This window comes from Podarcis erhardii, assembly GCF_964252035.2.
Source record: "Podarcis erhardii genome assembly, chromosome: 3".
In the NCBI taxonomy this organism is placed as follows: domain Eukaryota; kingdom Metazoa; phylum Chordata; class Lepidosauria; order Squamata; family Lacertidae; genus Podarcis; species Podarcis erhardii.
Window position 1 is genome coordinate 33,339,525 of NC_138507.1, and position 13,266 is coordinate 33,352,790.

Consider the following 13,266-nt stretch of genomic DNA (forward strand, 5'->3'; position numbering starts at 1 on the left):
AAATGCTTTGAAATTTAATGAAATAAATACTTTTTAGAAGTACAGAGGGAAAAATTATACATAAAGAGTGGTGTTCCACATTAATTATACTCAAGATCAGGCCAGTGAAATCAATCAACTTAAATTACTAGTTTATTTATTTCTTTGGGTCTACTACCCACAGTATGATTTACATTGATAACAGTCAAATAAATGTCAGCAAATGGATGACTCTTCTATTGAAAAGTCACTGCTTTTAACTCAATACCACACTCCCTGAAGGCATGCAATTACCCACCAAATACAGGAAAAACCAATTCCTCATGAACTCTACAGTGAAGAAAGCAAGTTTAATGACTGATATTGCTACGCAGAAGAGCTTTCTGCCAGGAAAGAAAACCCTACATTGCTAAGCAGTGGAAAGATCAGTCTGTGCAATTATTAGGACATTTGTAATTGTAATTAGTCCACAATTACAATTGTCAGTTCAACAGCCCATATTAAGTTGCAACTCAGACATTATGAAAGCCAATAAATGGTTGGCATGTACAAAGCTAGCACAATTTGCAACGTTAACATTCCTTTGCATGTCTTTTTTGTTGTGGTTTGTATTGGCTCGTTGAGCAATTGGCTCGTATGGATTGCGTTTTACACAGCCTGAGTGTTGTTTTTAGTGATCGTCATGGAATGCTAGTATCTGTGCAACAACATTATACTACCACTGGCCTTTCGCATTGTGTTTTTGTGTAGTGAGGTTGATAGTATGGCAAGAAGAAGGATAGGCTTCATTATTCGTGTACTGATTGCTGCAAGTTTGCAATCATGCAGTTCTGTTTAATGGATATGCCCGTCCAGGGACGCGGACTTATAAAAAATATTGGGGGGGCCCGGGAAAGCTCATGAATAATAAATAAGCTCATGAATATGCAAATAAAGTGGCGCCGCCTCCTCGTGAGCGAATAGGGGAGAGCGTGCTGCGCCTATTAATCAGCTCCAAAGGAAATTGGGTGGAGCTTTTGCTCGGGAGGGAGGGCAGGAGGCATGCAGCCCGCGCCTCCCTGTGCATTTTGGGCTGGGGGAGGGGCGGCGATGGCGCTCTGCTGGAGGAGCGCTGGAGATTATTGGGGGGGCGGAGCCCCCCCAAACGAATTTTTGAGGGGGCTCGGGCCCCCTCAAGCCCCATGGAGTCGGCGCCTATGTGCCCGTCTGCACACAAATAAGATCACCAAGACCAACCTATTTTTGTTATGATTAGCACACCTATATTAAAAATGGCAGGCTATTCAGAGGGGAAAGAGCAAGTTAGCTGCAGGCCCCAATCTGGTATGTGCTCGTAAACTGGATCAGAGCCTGTATCAGTTTCCTCTGCAAAATCCCCCAACTGCTATTATTGGGAACAACTGCTGCCATCTGCTGGATATCACATATGAAGGAGCACAAAGGATCTATGCCAAGTACCTTTTATTCTCTGGTCAGAAAAAGAAAAACGCATCCAGACACTGACATTTGAAAATGCAGGATTTACATTTTAAGAAACAGAATTGAGAAAAGCATAATATCTGGACAGCTCCAGAGCTTGATTCAACTGGATTCTTCACTGCGTATTCTATAAATTTGCATTCGAAGTGGCAATTACGATGAAAATTTAAAAAATAATTATGCATTTTTAACCAAACTAACTGCACCAATAACATTCTCAATCAGTATTAAATAGCACCTGTCAGAAACCCATTTAAAAATATTAATCGGACTGAATAATCGTACTTTCAGTGTTTGACAAATCTGTAATTACAGACTTGAAGCCCACAGACAAAATGGTCCCCTGGTTCTATGGAAACAGCTCCTTTGCAGCAATCAGTCTTCCATTGCCTGTACAGCTTTTTCTTGCTCATAGCGTATTTCTACTCCTGTTTCTAGGCTATGTGCAGTTTATCTACAACTCCCCTTTCTCTCTGGTTCCTCTCTTCTTCAATTCCCCCCACCATCTGCCCATCTTCTTTAAAGGACTCTCCCCACTTCACACAACCTTTCTCTGTATTTCTGCAGACTTACTACCTGCTTTGTCAAGGGGGTCTGTGGGATTTTGGAGCAGCATTTTGTATATTGTGTCCCCCTACTGTCGGGAGGTTTTCAAAGGTGGTCAAGGGCCTAGTGGCTGCTGATTTTACTGATGGATTGTTTAAGATGGCATGTACCATATTTTTCGCCCTATAGGACGCACTTTTTCCCCTCCAAAAATGAAGGGGAAATGTGTGTGCGTCCTATGGGGCAAATGCAGGCTTTCGCTGAAGCCTGGAGAGCGAGAGGGGTCTTCAGGAGAGCCGCAGCGCCAGCCCCACAAGGTCGGGGGGACAGCGGGGAGGCGGAACACCGGCATCCCACTGTCTCCCGATGTGGTTTGGAGGCTGACGGCGGGGAGACGCGTGCTTCTCCCCGCCGCCAGCCCCGCAAGCTCCGGGGACAGCGGGGAGGCGCAGCGCGTCTTCCCGCTGTCCCCGGACCTGGTCTGCAGGCAGGCGGCGGGGAGAAGAGCGCTTCTCCCCGCTGCCTGCTCCACAAGCTCTGGGGACAGCTGGGAGCTGCCTGGTCTGCAGGCGGGCGGCGGGGAGAAAATCGGGGGAGTGCGTGATCCGGCCCACAGAGGGATCTCTGCGGGACCGATCTGACCCAGGCAAGATAAACCTTGGTGACCCCTGGTGTAGACCTTTGGTTTGCCAGGTTTTTATCTGGAGGTTTTGTGCTACATGTTGGAATAGTGGGCGATAGGCCAGGGGGGTTAGTGGGGATGGGGTTGGGGATAGCCATTGCGATAATTTGCCTACTTTTCCCTTCCATGATTTAAGCATGGACTGTGTGAACCTGTTCAGTGTTGTGGGGATTTTCTTTAGTTTGTTCTAGAGAAATGGGTATGCTGTTGTGGGGATGTTCAGGTGGGTTGCGGGAGGTGTACAGATTGGAGTAAAATTCAGCAAATTCTGAGGTTATTTATTTTGGCAGAGAATGTTATGTTACGGTCTTTTTTTAGTGACGCAATGTATTCTTGTTTTGAGTTATTTTTTCCTGCATCTGTTTGCTAATAGACTGGAGTTCTTCCCTCCATATTTGTAAAAGTGTTGTTTAGAGTATAGGATGTTAATCATTGTTCTAGAGAGTCAATTTCCCTTCCTTTTCGTTCTATGAGTTTAAGCAGCTTTTTGGCTCCTGCTTGTAGTTTGATAAGATGGTTGTAATTTGTTGTTCTAATTTACCCATTTTTGAGGAGCTTTGTTTTTTAAGGGATGCCCTCTCCTTTATGCAGGCTCATCTGATGACGGCTTTCATTGTGTCCCGGGGGGGGGGGTATGTCACCCACATCATTGTCCATAAAGTACTTTTGAAGAGACTCTTTTTAGCTAGTTGGTTTGTGGTTAGGATGGGGCTGAAGGACCATGATGGGGGTAGTTTGTGCTTCCTCTCCTGAGGGTAGCGCCTACTGGGGCGTGGTCTGCGATTTTAATGTTACCAGTGTTTGTTGTTTCTACCAGGGGGAATCAGGCCTTGTGTGAGCAGAATGCTGTCCAATTTGGACATTGTTGCCTTTATCTTGTTGGTATGCAGTTGGGCGAATAATGTTCTGTAGAACATAATTCACACGAATAATAAAAACTCAACTCAACAAGTGGAAAAATTGCTTTTATTACCACAAAATCTTTTAAAAAAAATTTACCTTGAATGTCAAGCATATTAATAATGACAGAAAACAACAACAACAAAAGGCCAGTTATAAAGCTTTGCATAGGTGCAATAAAAGACTTTCTGCGTTAAAGCTTAAAATAGCGTCAACTTCGGATAGAAATTGTACAACTGAATTTATTAGGATGCCAGCAGTGCTTCTTGATTGCATCTTGTTTTACAAAATAAACACAGAAATGCCTTAATTAAAATGTACAAAGAAGCAGCATAAAGAACACTGTAGTTATGTAGTAAGCATAAAGCACAGCTTGTAAACTTTTGTTTGACAACCGCAGTCCTATGGAGCATAGCAAAAACACCCAGTTCTATAGTCAGCTGAAAAAAATTAAATATGGTTAAGCTTGGTTGTGCAACAGTATGATAAAAAAAACTGGCCATAATATAATTAGAAACCTTTTTTATATATAAAAAATGCATTTTAAAGTTTTTTAAGGTGCCTCTGGAGGTTTCTTTACTTGTAGATGGAAATGTATAATTGGATAGTTGCATGGTTATTTTGAGGACAACATGGGGGTTGTTGTTTTTTATTAAAAAAAAAGACTTGGATTCATACATTTTTCAAAAGAAAACTGTTAACCAGAAAAATATGAAACATACACAAATGGATGAAATCGACAAACAAAATAAAAACCAGCCATGTTCCATTAAAATTCAGATGCTGCATATTTAGGCTGGGTAGAAAATACTTCACAGTGGTATACAGCTGATCATGAAACATCGAGGACCCAATCCGGCTTCCAGCAGTGTTGCCAATGGACTTCAACAGTATCATTCAGTTAAAATTCACTCTCCAATCCAGATAAAGCTAGTCATGACTGATAGCAATGGGATTTAAATAAAAGACAACTATGTGGTTTCATTGTATTTAAATGTACAGTGATAACTAAGCTTAACTGGATGGGGGAGCATGTTATTTGATCAGCCCATAGGCCCAACACATATTTAGAGTCTTGAATTTAATATGGAATATTTTGCCATATTACATTACACATCAGAGGTACTTTAGTTTCTGGGAAAGAGGATTATTGCCAGTCATCTTCCTGAGACTTGAAAGATTGTTGAAGACAAGCACCAGGTCTAGTCTGCCACTAACACATCCCAAATTAATAGTTTGGTCCTTTTCTAAACGGATCTCTTCCTACAATTACACTAAAGCATAAAGACGGGTCACAGATGCCAGGTGGTCCAGTTTGTCCAGGATTTCCAGGATTTCCACGGTCTCCATCTTTACCTGGCTTCCCAGGTTCTCCACGATATCCTTCTTTACTTATGCCAGGTGGACCTTCAGGACCTTTAACAATAAATGAAATATATACATGGAGTGTGTTTAGTGCCGATAAGGTATTACAATTTGTTAAAGATTTCTAGCATGATCCACCCTGCCTGATTAAGTATTTACTTTTTTAGGTTTAAAGGCGCTGACGTGAATAACACATGAAAGTGCCTTGGTTGTTGCAGTAAGAGAGGAGTCTGTGCCACCCAGGCAGCCCTAGTAGTGGCACAGGAGCATCTTCCAGAAAGCTGATGTCCATCATCCCTGAGCAAAAAGAACTGGAGCTCTGCTAAGGTGCAGCAGTGGACTTGATGTGCATCAATAAAGTGAGATGGAATCCTGGTAAGACAATGTTTGTGAGCAGTTCCCAGATCAGATAAATAGACCAGCAGCCTGCCTTGGATGGGGTTACACTGCTCCTTGAGGAGCAGATATGTAGCTTGGGAATGCTCCTGGTTTCCTCTTTGTCACCGGAGGCCCAGGTAGCTTCATTGTGTATTCTGCAAGCTTTGACCACTGTGGTAGCTCCGGTTGTTTCTGAATTGGGATAGTTTAACTTTGGTAGTTGAGGCACTGGTTTTTTACTGGATTACTGCAATGCAACCTTATGTGGAGCTTTCCTTAAGGTTAGCCTGGGCACTGTAGCTAGTGCAGAATGCTGCAGAAAGAAGGGATTGCCCTACTGACAGTACATAAAACCTGTGCTGAAAGAGCAGCACTGGTTGCCAAGAGGCACTGCAGGGGTTTTGATGAGATGACCTTTGGGGTCCCTTTCCAACTCTACAGTACTATGCCTCTATGTGGAAACCTGTCCAACTTGGGACATAGTTACCTCTGGAAGCACCTTAGCTTGTTTACTCCAGCCTAGTCACTTTGATCCTCGGGCAGGATACCTTTCATAGTGCCATAAGCTTCCAAGCCTTGTGCCCACTAAGACCAGGGCCTTTAATGTGGCAGCACCTGCCCCCTGGATTACCCTCCCAATGATAATCAGGAAAGCAGCTACAATACTGGTACTAAGGTGCCTACTTAAAATTCATCCCAGCTTTTCCCTGAGGAACAACCAGCTATGTAGATGCATTAAGATGATCTACTGATTTGATTTTTAAATTCCAAGCCACAGTACTTATGGCTGCTTCTGTGGAAAAGTCCCACTAAAGCCAACGTAAGTGACTCTTTGAAAGGGTCAGCTAAGAAGTGCAATCTTAGAGCACGTTAGCTCCAAAGCTTTCTGGCTTCTCCAAACAATACCTGGAGGTCCTGGAGGTCCTTGCATCCCAGGGACCCCAACTCCTTGGCTTCCTTTAGCTCCATTTTTTCCTGGTAGTCCTGTAAAGTGCCAGACATAAAATACATATTGTCAGTAGTTCCCAAAGTGTGCACTAAGACATACCGGTGTACTGGGGGAAAAAAATTCCCATAAGCTCAGAGTTCCTATTTTGGCATGACTGAACACTATCACCCTGCCTCCATCTAATTAGATTCTGAAGGGAAAATTATGCTGCTTTTCTGCATTGGGTGTGATTTGACCATTGAACCACTTTGCATGCAAACATGCATCAGAATTCTGCAGCCTCAGAGGAGGCTGTCCATAGGTCTGCCTGAGTCACTGTTCTGGTGTCACCTCCTGCCAATCAGAGATGTGCCAAAATCAGTAATTTCTGCAGAAATGGAGTGATGGGCTTTTCTGAGTGCTGGTAAGTTTCACATTATAAAAATATCCTTTGGCCCTGTAAAAATCAAGTGTGCCTCCAATTTTAATTCAGGAACAAAGTGTGTCAACATGCATCAGGAGTATATGGTACTTTTTTTTAAGGATAGAAAGGCAGAATTAGAGAGGCGACATATGATATAATTGTGCCCTAGGACTCAGGAGACTGAAGTGAAAATCCCAACTGGAAGCTCAATGGGTGACCCTGGGCTCACACTCAGTCATAACCTGCCTCACAGGATTGTCGTGAGGATCAAATGAAGGAAACAGTTCTGATAGAGCAGAATATAAACACAATAAATAAAATAACTATCATGATGAAAGAGGCTAAGATCATAAGTGGTGTGAAAAATTTCACATGCACTGAAGACAGATGATCATCAGATAAAAATTCTGAAATGTGAAACAGACAAAATTGTATCCACACTGCACATTGTAATTACTGTTTATGTTTTCAGACCACATACTTCAATTAATGATGTGCTTAAAATTATCTAGTGGTTCATGGATATATTACATTTTAAAAACTGTAAAAGTAGAAAAGAAAGGCAACAATAATAACTGAAAAAGTACTCAGTTCATGTAATGACCATTGGAGAAGAAGGTTCAAGTTTTAAGAACACAATTAGCACATTGGTACATAAAACTTTGAGAAAAATGACAGCTACTGAATAAGAACATTGTTATTGCTGCATAAGAATCTCAGTACTCTTGGGGAATATTTCATATAAAAGGTAAGTAGGCCTCTACTAGAATCTAATATAATATACAGGCTGTAACCCTACACCAGGCAGCCCCAAACTCGGCCCTCCAGATGTTTTGCGACTACAATTCCCATCATCCCTGGCCACTGGTCCTGTTAGCTAGGGATGATGGGAGTTATAGTCCCAAAACATCTGGAGGGCCAAGTTTGGGGATGCATGCCCTACACCCACTTGCTTCAGAGTAAGCCCCACTGCACTCTGGGGTTTACTTCTGAGTAGACATATGTAAAAATTTGTTCCTTGATAGGGTTGGGCTGTTTTAATGGTGTTGGGTTTTGTTTTTGGTTGTTCATGGTTTGGTTTGGTTCAGACGTTTATAGTACCTCTTTAAACAGATTAAAAATATAGCTTCTAGTGGTTTTGCTTTCATCAAATATACTTTCCACATAATTGCTCTCTCTTGGCTAATGAAGAAAAGAGCTCTCATGGGGTAAGTGGCAGATTTCCCAGGTTTTCCAGCTTAAAACATATGCACCCAATTCCTCAAGTAGGTGGAATAAAGATTAACAGGGCAGGGGGAGAATGAATCTGTCCCCAAATTTCCCTTAGAACCCCCAGTTTGGGGCCTCATCCAGCCTACCAAAGCATTTTTTTTCCTTCCTCCCCTGATCCCACCAAATTTGGTGGCAGTAGCAACAAATAATTACATATAGATATATTTAAAACAGACACAACGCTGGGGTATGTAGAGCCCAGCACCCTGATCATGATGTGACAAATAGAGGGGAATGATACATCCCTCTTTCTCAGCTGATTAGCATAAAGAACTGGCTGCCTAGCTGGGTGTGCATGTGTTCAAGTAGGAGCGTGGGGTGTGGTCACACCTACATTCAGCCACACTCATTGCTGCCATGTGACCCTCAGGAGGAGTTCATGTGGTCCCTGAGCCAAAAAAAGTTTAGCCGCCAATGTCCTAGAAAAACTGTACATATGAAACTGTACAGTTCAAATGAATACACACACAACAGCAGACAATGCCTGAAGCAATGTTACAGAAGCACTATTTCTTTATTTGATCAATTCACCTGTCAATAAAATGGGCAAACGAACAAAGCCCAAGCTGTGACAGTTTAAAAGATAGTAACACTTTCATTTCTCTTGATTTAGACCTTCCTCCTAGTATCCTAATGGATATGATAGGATCGAACTATGAAAGGAACAGGATTCGGAAATGTAAACCTTCATGCACTTCAAATTAAAGTGTTAATGTAATCCTCCTACTAATGGTAAGCAGAGCTATGTGCAACCATTTCACCACAATTTTTGGTTCATGGAACGTATTTTGGGGGAGGGGGCAAACAAAATAATCTACATTTCTTTTAGCAGTTGGTTAGGTGGAGGGTAAGATATTCCTTCACTAAAATAGACACTGTCTTTAGTAAAAGACAATCAGAATGTTTAAAGCAGCAGCTCTGTAGAAACTTGCTGATTCATTGTGCCTGATGTGAAGACAGTATGGTGAAGATTATAATTCAAAGGCCCTAAATCCCTCTGCAGGTAGCTTTCCAAATATGCATACTTATTTGGGTTTCAGCTCCACTGAGACAGCGAGATATACTTCCAAGCATAGGATCAAGCTATAGAATAGCAATCGTATTACAGACTTATTTCATGGTTAGTTCCATTAAAGTGTGGGCAATAACAAAAAATTCTCCTTCTGAAACCCTAGAGAGCCACTGCCCACCAGTGTAGACCACACTGAGTTAGATGAACTTAGTATAAGGCAGCTTCAATCCCTTTGAGTTTTTTAATAAGAGAAGAAGAGGAGCCAGATTGAGAATGGAGAGATAATGAAACCTGGAGGCTCTATGGATTGCCTGTGACTAAGCATGTTGCCCCTACTGACTGACAATGTGCAAGCTCAAGTTTTTCACACCCTCCAGTTCAATTCCTATTCAGTACAGATCTCTAGGCTGGAAAGAGAATTTTGTTTCATGAGGCATACAGACAATTACCTTTTGGTCCATGTGATCCGTGACGCCCAGGAGCTCCTGTCAGGCCCGGAACACCATCATTTCCTGGCAAGCCAGGAAATCCTCGAGGACCTTCTTGGCCAGGTGGGCCTGGTGGACCAGGAGGCCCTGGGGAAGGGCCACGAGACTGGCAGTGATCACAGTGTTGTAGCCTCCCATTCTGAAGTATTGTAGGCAACTGGGCTAAGGGGAATTCAGATAAAAATGCTTAGACCAAAGGGATCTTCACCATCAATACACAAAGCTAACCAAACCCCAAACCAAATCAAATTGTTTGAAAATATTATTGTATCTTGGTCAAATTGAGATCTTGTTATGCCAAGTAATTAAAAAAGCTCCACTTAGTACAGTGGGAGATTTATGCACATGCTCACCCCTTGAGATCAGTCATATTTAAATTTCCTTAGTTTTGACTGTGTCATGCCCCAACATGTATTCCCTTTAAATCTCTGCACACTGTAGAGCAGGGGTGGAGAACCTCTAGTTCACAGGCCAGATTTGGCCAACCTGGTCTCCCCACTTGGCCTGCAATGCTCTTCCAGGCAAGCCACACTCACCTGCTCTATCCCTGAAGTCATATATGATGACTTCAAGCAGGGCTTGAACAAAAGGAGATTTGCAGGAACTGCCAAACCCTGCTTCCCAAACCCTGTGCAAAAACCTTGCTACCCCTACACTTGGCACTTGCCAAAAGCTTGCTCAACTTTGCATGCAGGGCTTCCCAAACACTCATCAGCTGGTTTTCAGGCATTTGAGAAGCCTTGTGCACAGGGCTGAGCAAGCCCTTTCAACTATCTCCCCTTACGCCTACAGATCAACTTTGATATGTGCCAAGCACCTGTCAAGATTGGCCCCCAAGGGTGGTATGCAGGGAGATAAAGATCTGGCTCACTGGGCCAGAAAGATTCTCCACCCCATTGTAGGAAATTTAGGCACATGTCCTAAAGCTCACAGAGGTGCATCCCAGCAAGGTGACTACAGTGCAGCACTGTGAATCAATAAGGGGACTCACTTCTCAGCACGTCTGCACAAACTTGCCGAATAAATTCTTCAGAAAAGCCTCTTCCCTAAATTGAACAGAGAAGCATTAAAAAGGTGACATGGGCTCGTTTTTGAAAAGAAATTGGTCAGCATGAAAAAAGTCATCTCAGGCGGCATACATACAGGTTTTCCATCTGCCCCTGGAGTTCCTGGAGATCCCCTCTCTCCTTGTCCTCCTCTTGGGCCTGGTGGGCCAATCAAACCAGTAACTCCTGGTTCTCCCTTCTGCCCAGTGAAGCCACTCATGCCAGGATCTCCTTTCTCGCCTTTCTGAAATCAAAGGTAATAACTGCAATAGCAAACACCTGACAACTCAGGGTGAGCATGTTTTCATTTTTTTTAATGCATGCTATAATATGAATGAACAAAAAAGAAAAAAAATATTAGCAAGTTTCTCTAATTGTGTATGCAGTAACATCGAAATCCCAATGAAACCATTTCATATACTTGTCCAGCTTCCCGCAGCCTTGTTCCTTCTAGATGTTTTGGGCTACAATTCCCATCATTCCTGTCCAATGGGATATAATGGGGGTGACTGATAGGAGTTGAGAGCCCAACAACAGCTGGAGGGCACCAGGTTGAGGAAGGGTACACTAAGTCAATGTTAAACATTCCTGAATGGTGCAAGAACAAGAAAATGGATTGTTTTCTCTACAATCCCTGTGGACTCTTTTCATGATGTGCCAATTAAAGTAACCACAGGAGACCACCTAGCCTGTCATGGAAGCTGGAAAAGATTAAAACCCAGAGGCACAGGTGCTGTGAAAGGAAAACCACTGAGATAATTAATCGTGTCCAGGGGACATTACTAAATGAAGTTATGTTAATAAAGGGGGAATAATTAAAGCCACAAAGCCTCATCAAAGTGAGTTGCCTGTGTTTAAGCTCATTGTTTTTCCACAGGCTCAAAATGTGCTTAACTTCTATGCTGGACTGTGACCTACAATGAGTTCTACAATTTTTAAAAATAAAGCCAAAGCCACTTCAGTCACAATGGATTAGATTCTATAATCATTACAACATTCCCAACCTCTGTATTTTGTTTTGCTATGGCTTTTTATAGCTTTTATATTATTCAAATATATCTTATTAGCTGGGTATAATAACCCCATTTCAATTTTCTAGCCAAATGGAATAATGCAAAGCCACAGATGTGACAGGAATAGGTTGGCAGACCTTATACAGACTTTTTGCTTATAAGACACCTGGTGGTTATTTGAAGAGCATCTTAGGAGACATTAAGAACATTTTAAAAAAAGCTCTGAGGAAGAGGTACTTGTACACAGTGGACTAATTTGCTTACAATGCTAAGTCATGGTTAACGTAAGCCAAGGTTTATTAACCAAAAACAAATAATCGTTTATGAGTGTGGTTTGTCATGGCTACTATACTAAACCACAGCAAAGCTGCTGGGCTAGGTTCAGATGTTCAAATTAATCTTTGGTCTTCAGCTAGTAGGTCGAGACCACTGCAGGGTCATAGTCTAATCTAAAGTGGGTGACAATAGCAGCACTACCACCATACAATTGTATGGTAAAAAGAAGATATGGGTCCCCAGATGCAAATTTGGGTTAAAGGCGGTTCAGTAAACCACAGATAAGAGTAATGTGAGAACCAGGCCAGTGTAGCCCCTTACAGATTAGTTAGTTTAGCCCCCTTGGCACTGACTGTTTATCAAATGGATGTAAGCCATGCAAATGTATGTATACACAAGTGGTGCCTGCATTCAAAAAATGTTTTGGTATGTTCTTCCTTCTACAAGGAGTGCTTCTGTTCAGGGTTCCAGTCGGTCATTCCCTGAAAACAAGTGATTCTACTCTTCCAACCCCTCACATTCTCTGTTTCCCCATATATGCCACTGTTACTGAGCATGCTCGGGTCTTCATTAGACTCTTGTTTCTGTTTCTGGTTTGTTTGTTTTTTTGAAAAAAGCTTCCTTGTACTTTTGCAAGTTTTTCTGAACATGCCGATTCATCCAAAGTCTCCCACTTTGTTTGCAATCCTGTCAGCACTCACCATCTGTGTTCGCTATTAAAATGAGTGCTATTTATTTATGGAGGCAATTTATACCCTGACTGTCAGCGTTTTGGTCCCCTGTGCAGCATCCATAAATAACAAAGGGCAAAACAAATTTAACACAGTTTAAACCTTTCTGCAGAAACAAAAACCACAGTAATAATAACAGATTCTGTTATCTTTCTGGTACTGGCCAACAGTCTTTGTCCTCTTTACTGTTCATTTGCCAGTGTGGAAAAGTCTTAGAACTACTGTATTTATATCCAAAAAGAAGAGTTTTTACTGTGAGGCTTGTAAATGAAAACTAACAGCTTGTAGAATTTGCCAACAAGCTTACTGAAAGTATATTTTTCAGAAGTGTTTATTTGGCTTTTAATAGCTAGCAACATCCTGTCCGTGACCTTTCTTAGTGACCCTTTACCATTTGGCCGAGACAAAAAGAGATGCATTTTTTAAAAATGCTAAACTTGTTACTGACTTGAAAACAAAACAGAACTGCGCATTAAAAGATTCCTGCATATTTAAAAAGTTGCAACAAAAAATATTGACATAAAATCTGCAAATAAAACCATAACTTAATAATGCACAGGATATATTTATTTAAGAGTATACACAGCATCAGACTAAGTTTAAAGCCTACTATGCCATTCCCTAGATGTCCAGTGCTGTCTCTCAGCCTAGCCTACATTGCAAGGCTGCTGTGAACTTAAAAGAAAGGGGGATGCAATTGCCATGAATGGAAGCTCCAGTCACGGAAGGTGTCTCCAGCTGATATTG

At 42.0% G+C, this 13,266-nt stretch overlaps 1 protein-coding gene across 1 annotated transcript in view; it reads right to left on the reverse strand.

The window, feature by feature from the left end:
* Positions 1-3,638: 3,638 nt before the first annotated feature.
* COL21A1 (collagen type XXI alpha 1 chain) overlaps positions 3,639-13,266 on the reverse strand; it is a 113,117-nt gene continuing 103,489 nt past the window's right edge. Inside the window, exons 26-30 of the mRNA XM_081857570.1 lie at positions 10,597-10,743; positions 10,445-10,499; positions 9,415-9,615; positions 6,236-6,313; positions 3,639-5,002 (exon numbers count right to left, since the gene is read on the reverse strand). Coding sequence (XP_081713696.1) covers positions 4,815-5,002; positions 6,236-6,313; positions 9,415-9,615; positions 10,445-10,499; positions 10,597-10,743 — 669 coding nt within the window. The 3' untranslated portion in view covers positions 3,639-4,814. The remainder of the gene's footprint in view (positions 5,003-6,235; positions 6,314-9,414; positions 9,616-10,444; positions 10,500-10,596; positions 10,744-13,266) is intronic.